The sequence below is a fragment of the Martes martes genome (genome assembly GCF_963455335.1).
Source record: "Martes martes genome assembly, chromosome: 1".
NCBI lineage: Eukaryota > Metazoa > Chordata > Mammalia > Carnivora > Mustelidae > Martes > Martes martes.
This window is the reverse complement of record NC_137888.1, coordinates 168,647,673-168,667,291: the sequence shown is the minus strand read 5'-3', so window position 1 is coordinate 168,667,291 and position 19,619 is coordinate 168,647,673. Positions and strand designations below refer to the sequence as shown.

At 38.6% G+C, this 19,619-nt stretch overlaps 1 protein-coding gene across 2 annotated transcripts in view; it reads left to right on the top strand.

The window, feature by feature from the left end:
- GRM7 (glutamate metabotropic receptor 7) overlaps nucleotides 1–19,619 on the top strand; it is a gene marked incomplete at both ends in the record, with an annotated part of 875,705 nt that overhangs the window by 808,800 nt on the left and 47,286 nt on the right. For both annotated transcript variants that reach the window (XM_080824214.1, XM_080824213.1), the window contains one exon: nucleotides 13,569–13,815. In XM_080824214.1, the coding sequence (XP_080680340.1) occupies nucleotides 13,569–13,815 (247 nt within the window). The remainder of the gene's footprint in view (nucleotides 1–13,568; nucleotides 13,816–19,619) is intronic.

Below are 19,619 nucleotides of genomic sequence, written 5' to 3'. Positions count from 1 at the left end.
TGCAGTTTTTACAAAGATCATTCTGGTTAGTCTGTGCAGAGTTGCTTAAAGGGATCTTAAAAAATGGGTGTAATAAAACCAGTTAGGATACACTCTAGCACCCCAGGAACAACGTGAAAGTGTGTCATCATATCCTCATTTACCATCATCATTGTCGTTGCTAAATTTGAGAACTGAGAAATGGTAACCACTCATCTCTGTACTTAGTTGTGTTTACTGGTTAAACGTATTTAAGTTGGGGTGGGGGAGGGCAGGAGGAAGAGAAGGGAAAAGATTTAAGAAGTATCTTACAGATAATATTAGCTAACTGGCTAATGGCCTGAATATAAAAGGTACAATGTGAGGGAAATGGAAGTATTCAAGAATAACCTTTAAAGTTCCAATTTGTGCAACCAGGTCGATGAGGGTAACACTTTTTGAGATGAGGGAAATTAGTGCAAAAGCAAGATGCAGGGAAATCCCCATTTTCAATGTTATTTGAGATGTCTGCTTGATTGTGTCATCAACCCTAAGAGAATGGCAAAGGTGATGACCCCTACACTAAAGATAATAAACATCTAGTTGCATATAAATAAGAATAACCTTCTCAGAACCTTCTGCTGACATGTGGGCCTGAAATCTCTGTAGGCATATTGAATAAACTGTAGAGAAGACCTTTCATGTCTTATCTTCCTTCCCATAAATAGCATATGGTGATTCCATAAGCCAAGACTGAAGAGGGAATTTGCCTTTAAAATTATGTTTTAAGACTCCTTCATCCATTTTTCTTAGAATTATAATCCAACTGTGGAATGGTTTCAAGACTCAGATGAGACAAAGATGGTTAAGAATTCTCGATATTTTGGGGTGTGGAGAGACAGCTATCTATTCACATGCTTGGTGCTTAACCATTTTATGGATCTCTTTTGTAATTTCTAAACAAGTAGATTTTTTTTTTTCACAGGTGGTTTAGGAGTTCCAACTAGGAATAAATGCAGGGTGGAGTCTTGGAGAGAAAATCTTAACCATAAAAACAATTCAGGGTGAAGGATTAGCTTTGCATGGTCAGCTAGATTAGGATCAGAGCTCCACTGGTATTGGGAGAGATGAAGCTGGTATAAATGCCTGGGTCCCAGCACTCCCAAAGGGGGCTAATATCACTTCAGATCTCTTGGAGGGACACCTGGGTGGCTCAGTTGGTTGAACATCTGCATTTGGCCCAGGTCGGCTCAGGTCATGATCCCAGGATTAAGTCCCACATCCAGCTCCCTGCCTCGTGGGGGACCTGCTTCTCCCTATCTCTCTCTCTCTCTCTCTGTTAAATAAATAAATAAAATCCTTAAAATTTTTTTTTAAAATCTCTTGGAAAAATGTTTAGCCAATCCGCTCTTACTTTGGGAGGGAGGCCAACATTTTTTTTTTTTTTTTTTTTTTTTTTTTTTTTTTTAGGAGAGATCAAACTCACTCTAGGGTTTGTGCAAGGTTGATTCAATTTAGGATAGTACTCTGATGGGGTTTGCATAAAATGAGGTAGAATGTAAAAAAATGATCCATTGTTTGTAACTTCCTCTCACTTCCTCCCACCCAACCCATCCATATCCTTTCTTTTCTCCCTCCTAATATTATCTCTCACCTGTCCTTTTTTGTCTTCATTGCTTTTGCACTGTCTAAAGAAATTGGATTCATTAATTTATCTTTAGTGCTGCTTCTGAAAATTTCCAGGAAGAATCAGAATTGCAAAACCAAAATGCATATATGGCCTCAGTTAAGTCAAAATCAGCAGCTTTTTGTCAAATAAAAACAAAAACAAAATGCATTCTTCACTGCATTGTCATAGCAACCACTTCATTTTCACTGTAAAGAGACAATTAAGTACTAACCTGGGTGTTAGTGCAAACTTTTTGAAAGAAGGGGTGGGGTTGTTTATTTTCATCATTACTTCTGGCTCCAAAGGAGTCATTATTGGCAATTACTTTACTTACTTAATTATTTATTTATTGGTGAACACATGGAAGAGGGTTTAAGAAATGTTGGTGGCAACCCCCAGGACAATACAGTCCTATCCTCCCTGGGCCAGTTAGGAGAGTACTTTTTACAGGCAGTCTAAGTCCATGAGAACATCACTTCCTGCCAGGTTCCCTTTTGACTCTGCTCTGTGGGAGAAGGTATGGAGCCAAAGACTGGAAATACAGGGTCTTGCTCCTTATCACTAAAACTTACTTCACTAACAGTGTCAGTATCAATCAAGTCACTTGTACTGCCCCCCCCCCCCACACAGTGCTATGCAGGGATACAATATGAGATAAACAGACTTGCTTCCTGGTGGGGGAGACAGATATTTATCATACACACACACACTCATGCACATATTTAAGTATGAATCTTATGATTGCTTTGAGAGTTTATACCAGTATGGTATTACCTAGTTTTGGTTAGAAAAGTCTCAGCTGAAGAAGCAATGCTTGCATGGAGATTTAAAGAATAAATTAAACAAGGTAGGTGAGGGTGGGGAAACATTCCAGGAAGGGGGAGAAAGCATATGCAAAGGCCCTGTGGCAGACTAGAGCATGCCATACTCAGGGATATGAAAGAGGCCAAGGGACAGGGAGACATGATGAGCTGTAAAATAAAGATGAATAAATGCCTTTGAATTCGACTTTGATTTGTCAAATGAATAAAGACCACATCATTCATCAAACATGTACTGAATTTGTTCCCTATGCCAGGCATGAAGGTGTGGATAAACATGGTCCTGCCTTTGATTTGCTCGCTTCTAACTGTTCTCTTCCTCTCCGACTTCCACAAAATATTCTGGTTCTCTCCCTATTATATGAAGCAATTTATCTCTATATTTTATCTCCTCTATTTATTAGCTCTGAATACCATGCCTGGGCCACAGGAATGCCCCAGGTCCAGGAGTAGAGCCAGGAGTGAAGCCACTGAAATTGCTAAAGGAAAAAGTACTTGAAAAAATGGGAAGCAGTTATGATTGTTCAGAGACAAAGAGCCTCTGGACATGGTTAATTTATCCCATGCTACACAGACATAAATTTTACCAGCACAGCATTTTGACCAGGGCTTTAGAGTTGAAGAAGTCTGACCACTTACAAGTCATTTCTTCCTTGTCACAGGGAGGGTAGATGCCATTACTCACCTTATATTATAAGTAGCAATATTCAAGCTTAGAAAGGCTAAATGAGGTACTCAAAACGTCCCCGCCATTGTTATAAAGCAGCAGAGCCTACATCCAAATGCCAAATTCCTGACTGTGATTCCAGTGCACTGGTCATACATTTTATTGTTCTTGGCTGTACAGTATCTATCTCCTGGACCATATTCATTGCTTTGTTTAGCTGCTGTGAATTAGGGACGTGCTATGTTCCAGGCCCTACACACAATAATTTGAAAGGTATGGGTCACACTGTCATGTGGCAGGGGGGAGGGAGGGGAGTCTACTGACAAGATACTTAGGAAATAAATACTTGAATGAATAATCACAAATCATGATTAATGTAATGAAGGGGCATGATGCATTCTTTATGCAAGCAAGAGAAGGAGGTCACAATTTACATCTGAGAGTCAGAGATGTAAGTCTGAGACAGGAAAGGCAGGTAGGAGGTAGCCAGGTAAAGATAAGTGGGAATAGCATCTGAGGCAGACGGAATAGCATGTACAAAAGCTTTGGGGATAAACAGAGCATTGCACACTTGAAGGATTGAGAGAAGGTGAGGGAAGACAGAAGGGACACCTACAGAGTTCCTTGGACCATGTTGAGGATTTTATCTTCACTTCAAATGTGATGGAAATTCGAGCAAATGCAGCAGGACAGCAGAAGCCCCCAAGAGCACTATCCTTAGCACTGAATTGTTAAAAGAAATGACACCTGGGAAAAAAACAAAACAAAACAAAACCTCTTCTGTCTGACAAGGAGTCTGGGGAGGTTTAGAGGACACACTCAGACCAGGTGATGATGGAGGCCAGATGACAGGCTCAGAGAGTGAGTGGGTAGGAAATGGCAGTTTTGAGATCCCTGACACAAGACCTTGCAAACAAAAGCAAAACCAAAAGGATCCTGTGAAGTCAGAATTAAAACCATGAACCACTCAGCCCCTACTCCTTAGCCAGGCTCCCTCCCTTTCAGTACTACATTTCTCTTGGCAGGATAGGTGTTATTTTCCTGCCCAACCTCAGAGCCCTCACTGTTCCAGTTGGGGCCATAGGCTGAGCAACTACTTGTTGACAATTTTCTGAGTAAAGTTTCATTGCAATTATTTGCTCCTTTGGGGCTTAAACCATGGGCTTAAACAGCTGAGGGCCTTGATGAGAAGTTCAGAGCCTAAGTTACCTTTGGACAGGCAATTCAGCTGGACTGCGTTCTAGCTGTTGAAGTGTTTTGCCCATCAGCCAGGGGCAGCACTTGGCACGATCACTAATGAGTGCCACAGTGCACTACCCAGCACAGCAGCAGTTCGGGGGGCCTGCATCCACCCGCAAGCACACCACCACACTGGGGGCAGGGCAAAAGCAGTGGAGTAAAAATGATACGTGGAAAGCTATGAGCTAATGGAAGGGGGAATGAATTTCAAAGGCAGAAAGAAAGGTACCACAACTCAGCAGCAAGATGGGAAAGATAGAGTCCAAAAGGAACAGAGGAAGATCAACCAAAATAATAGCCAGAATGAAAAAGAGAAAGGAGAAAACTGTATGATTATGACGATCGGAACTTGTCAAAGTTCAACAGAAAGCCATTGTCAGTGGCTTTGAAAACTGAGATAAGAATACGCTTTATTTTAGTAAGAGCCTGACTTTGTCTTCTTGTCAGTGACACTCTGGGGTCCAGTTTCAATGAACACTTTACAAGTCCAACTTAAAACACATTGACTATGCCTAGGAAATGCAAAGATTGTCTCTTTCTTTCAGCTATTAATTTGACATCAATTTTTTCATTTGATTTCTATCTCTTTATGATCTATAGAACTATAAAGCTGACTTTAAAAGTTGGCAAGATTAGATAGCTTTGCACTTAATGAAAACTTCAGAAACAGAATACTTTAGGGACACCTGGGTGGCTCAGTCACTTGAGCATCCAACTCTTGATTTTGGCTCAGGTCATGATCTCAGGGTCATGAGATCGAGCCCCTCATTGGGCTCTGCTCTCAGCAGGGAGTCTACTGGAGAGTCTCCTCTCCCTTGTCCTATACCCCTCTCCCTACCAAAATAGAATATTTTTTTTTTATTTTTATTTTTTTATTTTTTAATTTTTTTAAGATTTTGTTTATTTATTTGACAGACAGAGATCACAAGTAGGCAGACAGGCAGGCAGAGAGAGAGAGGAAGGGAAGCAGGCACCCTGCTGAGCAGAGAGCCCAATGCGGGGCTCGATCCCAGGACCCTGGGATCATGACCTGAGCTGAAGGCAGAGACTTTAACCCACTGAGCCACCCAGGCACCCCGAATAAATATTTTTTAAAAATAAGAAAAAGCATACATTAAGTCCAGACTTAATTTTTTTGTTGTTGTTAATCCACTTGCTTTATTTGCAAAGTAATACAGAACATCATTGTCTTTTACCTAATGTATTCCCCAGCAAGGTACAAACAAGCATTTTCATATTATAAGGAAGAATTTGAGGTTGCTTCCTACAAAAAGGCTCTTCGGTTTACTCTTGATGAATGTGGCCAAAGGTTCAAAGGGAACCAATGGAATCTGGCAGAAGTGTGATTCTGACTGTGGAGACTGTGCTGACTGTGGAGAAAACGCTTTGCCTTTGTATGTTATATCACTGCAAGGCAGTGACCTAACAGTTGTGGGACTCTCAACCCAGCAGGAATGGTAAATATCCTTCTAGATAACACAACAGCGTGAACCGTGCCAGCACTGGCTATATATAAAAGAGCAAATCTGCCTTGTAGGTATGGGGGAAAAATATCTTGAAATCAAAATTTAGGAGTCAGATGACTGGGGGAGGAAAGAAATTCCTATGCCTAACAAAATCAGACGTGACTGCCTGGAAGAACTGGCTATTGAGGTGGCCTGGAACTCTTGAGGATGTCATGGGGAGCCAAACACTGAATTTCCCAAGCATGTGGTCAGTTGTACTAATAGCATCCCACTGGAATAGACACAACACCAGGCTTCTGCGGAGGAGAGGAAAGACCTGAGATGTAGATGATTTCAAGCATGACACAATCACTTATCTCATACTCTAGAAACAGATTTACATTCACCTGGAGTGCTTATCTTCTGTCCGTCCAAATAAGGAATGTAATTGTGTGTAGATGTAATATCATGTCTGCCTAGAAATACTAATGACAAAAACAAAACACAGTAAAACTAGATCTTGTCCAATAGTCATCTGGTTGCCTTCATTATTTATAATTCTATGCCAGACACCTATCCACAGAGTGTGGCCATACTATTTGGTGTGTGTATCTTTTTATGTATATCCCATTTCCCTTTCTCCATCCCTCCCTCCCTCTTTATTACCTCATCAAAGATAGGAAGTGTAAAGAGAATAGCATGAAAATGATCTACAGATGATGGGGCCATCAACTGTAATGTATATACTTGCATTTCCTGAGCACCCGCCATATTCTAGGCACTGTGCACTACTTTTCACACATGATACCCTTTAAACTTCAAATGGTAAGAACATCTCAATGGTAGTGGTAGAGTTTGATGGGGTTGTATATCAGAGACTCTGGTAACAAATTGCTAGGGTCTGAATTTTGAGTCTGTCTCTTGCCAGAGGTGAAGGAGCTTGCCCACTGTCACCAACCAACAATCTGAGACCAAGATTTGTAATCAGTTCTAATGTAACAAAGAGCATACTCTTTCTATTACACTATTCTTTTATAAGATGCAGCTCTCTCTACCCCAAAAAATAATTGTTTTTCCCCCATAATTATACTGAACCCTTTTATCATCATGCAATATTTGATAACTAAGCCAAGAGTATACTGACCCTCCCAATGACTGAGGAAGTCCCAATTGCAAACATCCTGTCCTATCCTCAAATATATGTTATTTTTTCTTCTCGAAGATATGGTTACTCTAATTAGGAAGCAAGAAGTAGAGGTGTAAGGATGGTAAACACTGGTCTTAACTGCCAGGAACTTTCATTTAATTCAGTCATATGAATGTTCCAAGCATCTGTCTGGTAATAATGTATCCTTCCTATTTTCTGGGACTCCATCAGACACATTTTTCATTTTTATTACACAGATTTTGGGGATATTGTGAGGATTATGAAAACTTGTCCCTTCCCACCTGAAGTCTCCATTAAGGCCTTCTTGTCCCAATTTTCACCTGTCATTTGGGAATGCACAGAATTTACTATTTCTCATAAAAGATTCAATGAAAGATAAAATAGGAGTTTGAGAATACTTTCAAACAAAAGAGAAGCAAACTTAATGAAATGCCTGTTCCTTGAAAAGGCTGTGATTCAGATTTCATAAGAAATATTGTCATTACAAAATATACTAATATGAAGAAATGCAACATAGAAAATTATTTTTGGGTATAGCCAATTAATAAATCAGTGGTACTAATACACTTGATTGAGTGGTTGCTACATGTAATACCCTTGTATGTATTTCACAATGACAACCATTTGGTCCCAACAAACCTGCTAAGAGAGGTACTATTATTATCTCCACTCTAGAAATAAGGAAACAGAGCCACACAAATAATTTCAAAAATAAAAGTAATAAAACTAACAGACTACAAGTAATAGCTTTCCTCAAAACACAACATAATGCCAAGAATTTATGGTATCTAATGCCTGCTTCAAGTATAGAACTTTTTATTCAACCAGAATGTACTAAGCATTCACTTTTTAGCAGACATTGTGTTTATTATCCAATCGGTTCTCCTCTAAAAATAACCATTTTATGCAAAATGGTGCAATAAAAATACAAGACTTATGGGGAAAAATTGGGTTAGGGACATAACACTCAAAAACATCACCAGTGACATTAAAAAAATCTAATAAAATGGTGGCATGGTTTTATACAAGTTAAATGGCTAAGCAGTGCATAAATGTTACAATGAATATGGCATTTTACCTTAAGAAAAAGGAGGTAAACTTTGCTCATGGAAGGAAGTGCCAGAAGCGTTACTGCTTGTGATTTATTGTAAAATTATGCAAGGGGACAAAGAAGGATGTTTGAGGTATGTGTGTGTGTATGTGTGTGCATTTTTGTGTGTTCCTGCACGCCTTGGTACAGCTGGATATAGTTTACTGTGTTCACCTAGTGTTTCTTGGGGAAAAAATTTACACATGCACAAGCTTTGTACAGTGCTCAAATTGTTTCCTAACCTATCCATCTGTTAGGGATGCATTTGCATTTTCAAAACAAGGCTTAAAGCACAACTAACTGGCTATACTTCTCTGAGCAGACCAGGGTAAGTGCTCTTTGGAGCTGTACCTAGGACGGGACCAACAGGGGAACTGCCCTGACTGGAGACATAGGGAAGGCTTTATGTAGAATAGGCCACTGGATGACGCATCAAATATAAACAAGGTATCAGAAGCACAACAGGTCAGCAAAGGAAAGGACAAGAGGAGGGGAAAATGGGGGACAATATACATTGTAGGGTAAGGACTTAGTGAACAGTTGGTGCATTAGTTCATTCTTGATTGGCTTTCTCATGCCATTAGACTATGGCTTCCTGATGGAGGGAGAATGTCTGTTGTCTTCACAATGGTGTACTTAGTGTTTGGGCTGGTGCAGGCATTTGGTAGTATCTCAGTAAAAATGGAGAACCAGCACATGGATGAAAGCACCAAGAGTAGAGAAATAAGTCTTTCACATAGCCTGTCTAGAAAATAGAACTAAACATGAATTTACAGCATGGATTTGACACCTTTTTAAATAGTTCTTATTTGAAGAACTTATATTCTCAAATGTAAGTTCATCTTACATCTACAGTGTGACACCAGCAGAGAGTTCTAGGACTCTTCTTCTAATATAGTATTTTTACTTATAAAGCTGGTAATTCATTAGTATAAATATAGTATTAGTTCCTTTGTGTAGTATATACTTCTAAGGACATCAGTAGTAATGATGAGAGTATTTCAATGAACTCAAAAACCTGAAAGTGAGTTTTTCCTAGTCCAGTTTTGTATCTGTCTCTGTGCCCTATAATTTTTTTCTTTACTTTCTTTTTCTCATTATTCTTTGGACAGTATCTCAAATACTGTGATGTTAAAAGTTTGAAGCCTGTCACTATTACAAATTTTAATAGCTTGCCTTGAAATCTCTCAAAATGAATTTATACAGAAGAGTTGGCAAATTTCAAAGTTGCTCATGAGCACTATCTGACCACTTTGAAAATTTCTTAATATCTTAGCAATAAAAAGTTAGACAAGGAGAACTCAAGTAACCATAGTGCTACACCATCTTCTGAAACAATAATGGCATCTCATAATAGGGATTGGCATTTTACCTGATAATGAATTTAGACCAAGATGAAAAAGATTCAGGTGGGCTTTGCCTGGCATTAAATTAAGCATATATCTATACACTCTAACAATATACCTGCTGGTACATTTCAGCCAGACCAGACATGACTAGGCTTGGTGTTTTAGACACTACAACCTAGTTAATCAATAAGACATATGTAAAAAGTTCAAAATAAATGAAAATGGTTATGAGCTTTCATCTTGAGATCTAGACCCCAACAACCTAATCTAAATAATATTAAGCAGAATATAAATAGTGGTTATAATAAAAAGTGGTTATAATAGTAAGTAGTTAATGTTTCGTGGGTACTTTTTTCCTAGGCATTATGCTAAGCATTTTTCATATATTTATTAGATGTTCAAAACCACCATATGAGGTAGTAATAATTATTGTCTTCATTCTACAGATGAGGAAACTGATGGACAGAGAGAAGAGTTATAGCCCCAAACTCCAGGGATTAGACTTTAAAATAACCACTGTTCTAGAATATATGCAAAAACTTTTCTTGGCTTGACTGTAAATTCTTGCCTGAATGCGTTTGGTTATATAAGCTGAATTATAGATGATAGGTGTAAGAAAAGCCACATTTAACCAAGGAGCAGAAACTAGATTCTGGAAATTCACTTAGGGTGATGATAAAATTAAGGCTTAATTATAAAAACACATGGAATTTCCAAGGCAATCTGCATCCTTCCCACAGACCTGAGTCATTGAGGTTTGGCCAAGGTAGGGCGACTTAGCTCCCCTGGGGACGATCCTCAGAGAGCCAGAATGGGATGAGGTTTAGTTGTATGTCAGCCCTGGAGAGAGTCTTGATCTCTCTCTGTGTCAAGGGCCTCTATGTCTTGATGAAAGGGGCCAACAGTGATCACCAATGCCTTGACCTTGCTAAAGAAATTATAAAGAAGATAACATATTGTCAAATACCCAAGGTTAAATAAACAGGATAATGTATTTTACAGTAAGCAGCATGCAAAATAGGAATAGCCTCAAGACTAAAATAGGTTGTGATTTATTAAAAGAATGTACTAAAAGTTGATGGTGGAATAAACACAGTAAGAAGATGAGCCTCCCACCAGAGGCCAAAGAGACAGTGACTTGGGGCCTCTCTTTGGGGGTTGGTAGAATTGAATCTTTGTGGACCAATACCTCTAGGATTCCTGTAGACTAAAACCTGCGTATCTTCATATGTATATACTTATCTAAAAATACTTTTATAGTATTGCTGGGTCTGATCCTAAGTACTTTACAAAAACTAATTTGTCAACACAACATTATGAGGTAGGTACTGTTATTATCACCCCCATTTACAGATGCAAAAGCCAAGGCATAGACAGGCTAAATTCTTTGCCCTAGGTCACAGAACCAGGAAATGGGAATCGAACTCAGGCTAGCTTCATTCACTCATTCTTAAACATTACGCAGTGTAAGGAGGAAATGTGGGAGCAGGAATTTGGTCAGTGACATTCATGTTGGTTTTCACATACTCCTAACGTGTCACCAGAGACTGTAAAACTTTCAACACAAAATATCAAGTCTCAATGGGCTCCAGTTTGAGAATAATGAAATCAGACACTCCATAAAATGAACGTCATAGCTTTTGAGGTCTTAAATTGCTAAGTAGTCTTTGTTAAGAAAAAGTGTGTACACACACAGACACACACCTATATAGAAGCTTATGTAGGTACAGAATTTATAGTTATGTTTAAATAAACTATGGATGATTTCTTCAACTGTAAAATTTACTCATGAACAGAGAAACAGGAACAAAACCCTAGGTTAAATTGTATCATTTTCTTTTTTGGATTGCTAATCCATGATTTGCAAAGTCCTCATTAGTAAGATGACAGCAGGGATCATGAAGGAAGGAAGCAACATTGCCTAGGTCCTTAAAGCCTGTAAACATGGTAAGCCTTTCTTAAATGGTGTAGGTTAGCATGGTGGAATGGAGTTCAAAGTCTAGAAGTATTCCAGTAGGAAAAGATAAGCTTTTAAAATACAGTCTGATTCACAACCAAAAGGATCATTAATTCAATATTGTTTTGCCTTTCTATTTTACATTCATTATGTATTATACAGTTAGCCGCTGGCAGCTCCTTAAAACCATTCAAAGACATGCACATTCAAATTAATGTTTGTTGGAAAACGACACTCCTTCCACATGAGATGGCAAAGTCTCTCTTAATTCTTCACCAGAGCCTCAGTTTGAAATACAATACAGAAATATCCAGGCAGCCAATAGGTCTGATGAAATTGTTTTATGTTTAGAGAAAGACTGTTTGAATCACAGGTAGGTAAATGACACCCATTATACAAACAAGTGAGCTCCTCTATCATGTTTATTTAAGTGCCTCCTGTTTGTCAGTACTGCAGACACAACGATATACCACAGACACTTGTGTCTGCCTTCATGGTACTCGTGGCCTAATCAGAGAGAGATGGCCAGTCAAATGACTGGGGCAAAGGGTATATAATTACAAGCAGAGGCCAATGGCACAAAGAAAACAGTTCTCTGTATAAGTAAAGAAGCTAGCCTAGACTTGAGGCTGTAGGTGAGGGCAGCCCAGGATGGATGTTCTAAGAAGCAAGGAAAATCATTCCATACAGAAGAAAACAAAAGTAAAGAAATATTACATGTATTAAAGGTTCTGTGGCTGAATGAACACAACATCTTCAAGACCTAAAGGACTGTCCATATGGATGGTGGCCTGGGGAGAAAGGTGGGGGAAAAGTGGTGGCAAATTAGTCTGAAAAAGTTGGTAGGGGGTAGACCACATGGGACCTTGTAGACTCCATTAAGGATGGGGATTTTATCCTCTGATCAATGGGAAGACCTAGTTATGGAACACAACAATTGAATAAATACATCATCGGATTTCCACTGACACAAAAGGCCATGGCATCTATTCATTTTTTTAATGTAATTGAAATTTTATGAATGAACAAGTGTATTCATTTATTTATTGCTTTACCGGGGTATGACTAAAACTAAAGGTTTTAGTTTTATGACTAAAACTAAAGGGTATGACTAAAACTGTATAAATTCAGGTTCATACAACATGATCCTTTTTGAGGCACACAATGTGATGATTTAATATATGTATAGTTGAGAAATGATTACCACATCAAGTTAATTAACACATCCATCACCTCACATTTAATATAACTTTTAGAAGTCATGCAAAAGGCAAACATATCTAAATATATAGGGGTAGGGCTCCAGATCACAAAAGAGGGCACTTCATAAACACAACTGGACCAAGGCAAGTTGTCTGTAGTTTTCTCCTTACTGATCTTACAACTCCCCACACCCTTCCCCCAACATCTTTTCAAGTATATAACCAAGGCAGTGATTTAACACACTGCACAGTAAGTGAATAGTTATTTACTGATTTTCCAAGGGAGCCAAAGGAGACAAGGACAGTTATGGAGACACCATCCACACCACAAATAACACAAATGTCAGGATGTTTTTGCCCTATTAGCAATTTGTCAACATAAAAGAGTCAGCATCACTAGATCTTGGGTTCTTGCCATCAGTGTTTTGTAAATCAGAACTAAGCAAGAAAAGCTTACTTTTCAGGGCAACTTAACTCACTACTTTGTAGGTATGGTGAAGGTGAACAGCAATAATAATAATAATAGTAATAATAATAATAATACAACAAAAGGGGCATATATTAACCTAACTTTCAAAGGTCCCAGAGTCTTTGTGTAGCAAGAAATCATGTAGTATTAATCCTTCTGTGCATATATGGAAAATAAAAACTAACCACCCTCACTCAAGATTATAGATTTCTGTGATTTTCACATCTTTGCTCTGATCAAAAGTACTTCAACTCTGATTACCACTATGAAATTCTATGTAGGAGACTTCTCCAGGGCAGGCATGCACACGGATTCACCCAAAGGCATTCGATCAATTCATATATGCAAAAAATCTCCAATAAATGTGCCAAGTTATTATACCAATTTCCTTTTTATTTTCTTAATGAAAAGGCCCTAGAGATGGCTATGCTTTCTCTCCTAGCCAAAGTCATTCTTGATGTCATGTGTTAAGTATTCAGTCTTCCTTTGCAGTCATTTTATTTGTAATAGTGTCTTGTGTGTTGTGTCTCCTAGCTCTACATACAAACTACCACACTTACAATCTCCATGAACCTAAGTGCGTCAGTGGCTCTGGGGATGCTATACATGCCGAAAGTGTACATCATCATTTTTCACCCTGAACTCAATGTCCAGAAGCGGAAGCGCAGCTTCAAGGCGGTAGTCACGGCAGCCACCATGTCATCGCGGCTGTCACACAAACCCAGTGACAGACCCAACGGTGAGGCAAAGACAGAACTCTGTGAAAACGTAGACCCAAACAGTAAGTAACTTTCCTTTCCTTTCGACTTCCCCTCCTACATCAGGAAGCTCTAGGAACTGTGGTATGAGTTTGCCTTTCTTTGGAGAGATACGGTGTCCATTCTTGTCTTAATGGAGTGGTTTCCTGAGTGAATGTTAACTTTTGCTCTTAAGAGTTTGTCTTATTCTTTTTTTTTTTTTTTAAAGATTTTATTTATTCATTTGACACAGAGAGAGAGATCACAAATAGGCAGAGAGGCAGGCAGAGAGAGAGAGGGAAGCAGGCTCCCCGCTGAGCAGAGAGCCCGATGCGGGGCTCGATCCCAGGACCCTGAGATCATGACCTGAGCCGAAGGCAGAGGCTTAACCCACTGAGCCACCCAGGCGCCCCAAGAGTTTGTCTTATTCTTGCCCGATATCACTTTTACTCCTTGTGGGGAAAAAAGCTTTTAGAAGCTCTGCTTCTGAAGTGTGAAATCTCCTCCTTCCTTCGTCCTCATTGGTAACAAACCCTCCAGTTGACAGAAACATACCCGTTGGGTTGTGACCCACCTTTCTAGGTCTCCTCATGTTAGGGGAACAACTTCCCAGTAGGGAAGCTTTAACACCTGATTGAACTGTAGCAAAGTGAATAAAACTGGAGTATTTAATAACTTAGGAAGCAAAACTTCTTTACACTGGAACATGAATGTAGAGAAAGTTATAATTCTTTACTAAGCAAACTTTTTAGAAACAAGAAAACACCCAAGTATACAGGCTGAAGACCACCATGGTTGTGACATCCCCACATGGGAAAAACATTTACTGTGCCACCACAGCAGAGTTTCATTCCATGAAAGACAAAATATTAGGGAGGGGATTAAAGGTGAAATATCACATCTGATATGCTACATTGCATATCTGCAACCCCTGGATAGCCTCTAGTCACCCTTGCCAATGACTCCAAAAAGATGGACATACACATACCACTTTGTAAGAAAACAAGACCGCTTTAACTAGAGGTTAAACACGTAGAATTCTCACTTGTCATTTTTACTAATAATTTGGTGGTAAGAGTGCATTTTAAATTAAAAACACTACTTCCAGGATTTGTTTTCTAGGAACGAGATGACCAGTTCCAAATACAATGTGGCAGATTCGAGTGTTCATAATACTTTGTTTTAAAAAGTAGAGGGGGATTCAGGTCATCCATTAAATCCTTCAAGACATTTTTCGGTTATGAACTCATTTAGTCATAGACAAAGACTTCTCACCAAGCAGAAAGGAATCCCTATTCTAAAGACTCTGAGGTAATCCTTTATACTCTGCAAGTAAGAAAGAGATCTTTGAAGAGCAGGAGACAACAGAGTTTGTTCCTGACAAATACTGTGCTAAGATCCATGATCTTGGCTCCTCTCCATTTCTAAGCAGTTGGCTGAGTGAATATTGTGAAACTCATTGAGAATATGTAGACAGGGTTACAAAGGCTTGTTAATAATATTGTGGGCTTCACTTGGACCTTTTAATAGAAAGGATTCTGGGACAAGACAAGAAGGGCAAAGACCACACCGAAGGAGAAAGGAGAAACAGAATGAATGTATAGCCTCTGCTCTTGTGTCTTCAGAGCAAACGGTGAATTGAGAGGAGGGAAATTGGAGAGTGAATCCTGTGGTATTTGACGTGATGTTGGAAGAGGCTCTGGGTTGAGACAGACCTGGGTTCAAATCCCAACCACTCCACTTCCCAGCTGTGTGGCTTTTAGAATCACTGAGCTATCCCAAAGCTCAGCACCTTCGTGTTTAAAATGGAGATACTAATATTTATGTCATAAGTGTGTCATAACGTTATGCATCTAGAAAATAATATATCAGTTGTGACTGTGCTTTTTTATTCTTTAAAAGGCAGAAAAGTACATTTTAATGTGATTGGTTATGTGGATGTGATGGTAGAGTTCAGGTCTATATGGAGGTAGATGCAACTGATGCCCAAAAGGAAATATTTCCATGAAAATATATGCATAAGCATCTATTTTTATGCATACTTGTGTTGATAAATATACCTGCACATTTATACTTCTGTAGTGTTTTATTCTAGGACCCCTTGCTAGACTTGCATTTTATTAAACCTTTATCCTAGAGACATTCCACTAAGTATTTTACATTTATATCTGAGCATGTGCGCACACACACATGCACAGAATTTAACTAGATATGCCCAAAAATTAATAAGCAGAAAATATGGTCAAAAGTCTGTACATATTGAAAAAAAAATGACCACGTTAGAAGTTTTGAATTTGGACAATTCGATACTTTGCTACTTAAAAATAGTTAGCTTTCAAACAACATTTCTACTATTATTAATTTTAATGATTAGGTTCTATCCTTGCAGTAGCTATTTTGGATACAGTAATGGTTGTAAAATTCTAATACTAGCACTAATACTGACACTAGTACTAGTAGTAACACTAATACTACTAATAATATTGCATCAGCTAACTTTTGAAATAGGCATTATCCAAAGTGCTTTGTGTGAAAGATCTCTTACCCTTACAGTACCTCTGTAAGAGAATTGTTCTTTTTACTGAAGAAACCCAGGCTTAGTGAGATTAAGTGCCATTACCAAAATCACACATCTAGTTAGCAGTGGAGGTTGGACTGAAACCCAGGTCTGACTCCCAAATCCACGCCTACTTCTCTCTGCTGCTCTGTTCCTTAGAAAGTAAGTGTCATATCATACTTCCAAAACAGAAATCAGTCTTTTGGCTTCCTCAACTGATGATTTAGGTTGCATATAAGGCATATAATGATGTGTGTTTCAGACTCTTTAGTTAACTGTGCTGGGAAATGTGTTATTGTTGCTGTGTTGTCATAAAGATAGCTGTAACTTGAGCTCAAAGAAGGCTGCCCAGGTAGAGGCCTCATCTTACTTACTCAAAAATTTATATAACTTATCATTTATGCCAGTCATGACAACTATTCCATTTGGAATTCATTTGGTGCCTTCCCATGAAAAAGTTTTGTTGGGTTTTGTCAATGATATTTTCGTGTCTACACAGAGCAAAAATAAACATTTCAGGGGAAAAATGAAATCAAATAGAGTCCTTGTCTTATAAGCAGTCCAAAACAATTTAAAAATTGTCTTAGTTCGTTTGGTTTTGTGTAGACACTCCCTAAAATACCACAAGTAATTTGAATAGATATTTGCCGAACCATAGGAGGAGATTCATGTACCTCCAAACATTGGCGTCTCTGTTGACCCAGCTTCCAAAGGTCCCCCTCAAAAATCAAAAGAATTCATCCAAACAAAATCTGCCCAAAAGAACCTTCTGTAGTGGTAGAAATGTTCTAGTCATATATGGCCAGTCAGCACTTGAAATATGGTGACTTAATTGAGGAAAAATAAATAAATAAAATATTTATTTTAAATAATTTCACTCAAAATAGCCATCTGTGTTTGTGGCTACTTTATGAGAAATCTCATCTCTAGAAATTAATATGTCTTAACAGGCAAGGATTTTATCTAGGACATGTATTTAGCAGTCATGGTGACCGGGAATAAAGTCAGCTTAAAGGGATGAAACATTTGAGATGAGACAAAAATACAATTAGTTATTTCAAATGATCCAGAAGGGCATCTAATCCAGAAATAGTGGTATCCTAGATAGTTATTTTATTCAGAAAATCAGTCCTGAGTAATGCAAAAATGTATGTATGTAGGCAAAGAGCAGCAATGAAAAATTCAATTCATGAAAATAAACAGTAAGACTACCTGATGTGAGGGAATATTACTATATTCTATTAATACCAAATATAGCTCAAGTATTCTCAAATTCCTGAACTTCAGTAGCAGAGACAAAGGAATTATTTGCTGAAATTAAGCTGTCTGGTGAAAAAAGAAACAAAAGCACACACCATGTACCCAAAAAAGCAATGTGTCTTTCCAAAGGGAAAATTCTGTACACTATTCTCTGAGGGAGGGTATCTGAGAGGAAGTTGAGTTTGTAGGATGAGCTCGAAGTAAATAATGAAACACCAGTGTCCCCTTATTCATTGTTGCTCTAAACAATTAGTCTCAATGTATTTCAATCTTGAGTGTTCTCGTTTTTAACAGCTCTGCTCCATCATTGCAGCTTGCCATCTGGTGCATGCACGCTTCTACTCATCTACTGCAACTACATGTACACATAACAACGAGTTTGCTTGTTGGCTTACTATGGGCAGAAATTACAACTACCCCAGCAATGCCTGAGTTTTCCCCCAGGAAGCTCAGTTTTCCTCTTAGGTTGCTTCTTCTGTCAAAATTTCATTACTTAGAAGAAAAATTTCCGTGTGGAATGCACAAAAAGTAAATCTTAAAATTTTAACATATCTGTACACTACTGGCATTAGATATTCAGCATTGGGCAAGTGCTAGTGGGGTTCTGTAATGGGATTGAAAAACAGTAGGACGTCTAAGGGCTTAGCTCAGCTACTTGTTAAATTATTATGTATACAAACAAGATTGCTATTGCTAGAGGATCAGAAGAGCCTGACCTACTTCAGACAGCTTTAGATCTGGCCACCATGATGCCTTCTCAACATTCCTTCCTAAGAACAAGGGCAGCTCAGGCTCTGGTTCTCACATCTGCATCCTGAATTCAGCACGTTTCCCCACACTTCCTATTGCTGACTTGGTAGATGTCTGTTCATGGCAAATGTGTAGATGCCAAATAAATAAGAGGACCTGTTGGGCTTGGGACATGGCTTATCAATGGCCGCTAGGACCCTTTTCCAATTGGATGAACGGTATTAACTGAGGCAGTATGTCTTTATTGGGATGGGTGGATAAAAACTGCTGCCTTCCTCAGCTGGACTGGTTAGAAACAGAAGATATTCTTTGAATTATCTTCAGGTCAGATGCTCTCCTTGTAAAGAATCATAGTGCATAGCAATGAGTAGCCCTAAGCTACCTTTGTCCTAAACTACCATCCATTTTCTAAGCCAATGTCCCCAGGTAGTACAGACAAAGTCCTCAAATACCTGCATGGGCTGCAGATAGCTTAGACTCCGAAAGGTCAGTAGCAACTAGAGATGTCAGGCAGGTGGACAGCTTGGGCCCCCCTTTCTAGGATGTGGGAATGTATGATTAACTGACTGACATAGAGGCTAGACCTATACTAGACCTGTGAGTACACTGTATGATGAAGCATAGTTTAGAAGAATAATTTGTACCTAAAATAGAAAATCTAAAATAAGATATTTTAAATATAAGTTTGTATTCTGATGCTGGGTTGTTTTTTTTTTTTTTCATTTTTTACTACCATTTTTGCACCTACTATAAGGAAAACATACATGAAAACTTGTGCTATTCTCAAAGAAGGTAATTATTACATAAAATAGTTGAACTGTTAACATAAGAAGACATTTGATGAAAAAAAATATATATATATATATTGCTGGAAAATGGATGTAGTTACCAAACCTACATAAGTAATGATGCCTAGAAAACTCTGGAACACGCTCCTGTGCTGTGTTGATTTGTTATGGTTTTTGTTTCGTTTTGCTTCTTCATTTATTTGGATCTCTAACATTCTCAACATTATGCTATTTGTTTCATCCTGCCAGACTAACCATGCAGGCTGGTCAGCATGGCTGGACTAGGCTAAGGAGGGGGAAAAAAAAAAGGGATGGCAAAAGGAAGAAAGGAAAGTTCTGACCAGATAGATAACTTATTTGGGACCTGGTTCCCTCAACTGCTACAGCTCAAGCAACTAAAACCTGATTGCCTTAAATCAAGAGGCACCAGCACTCCCATGTTCAGAGGTACCTGAATTGTGGTGAACTGGTCTACCAAAGACTATTGAATGCA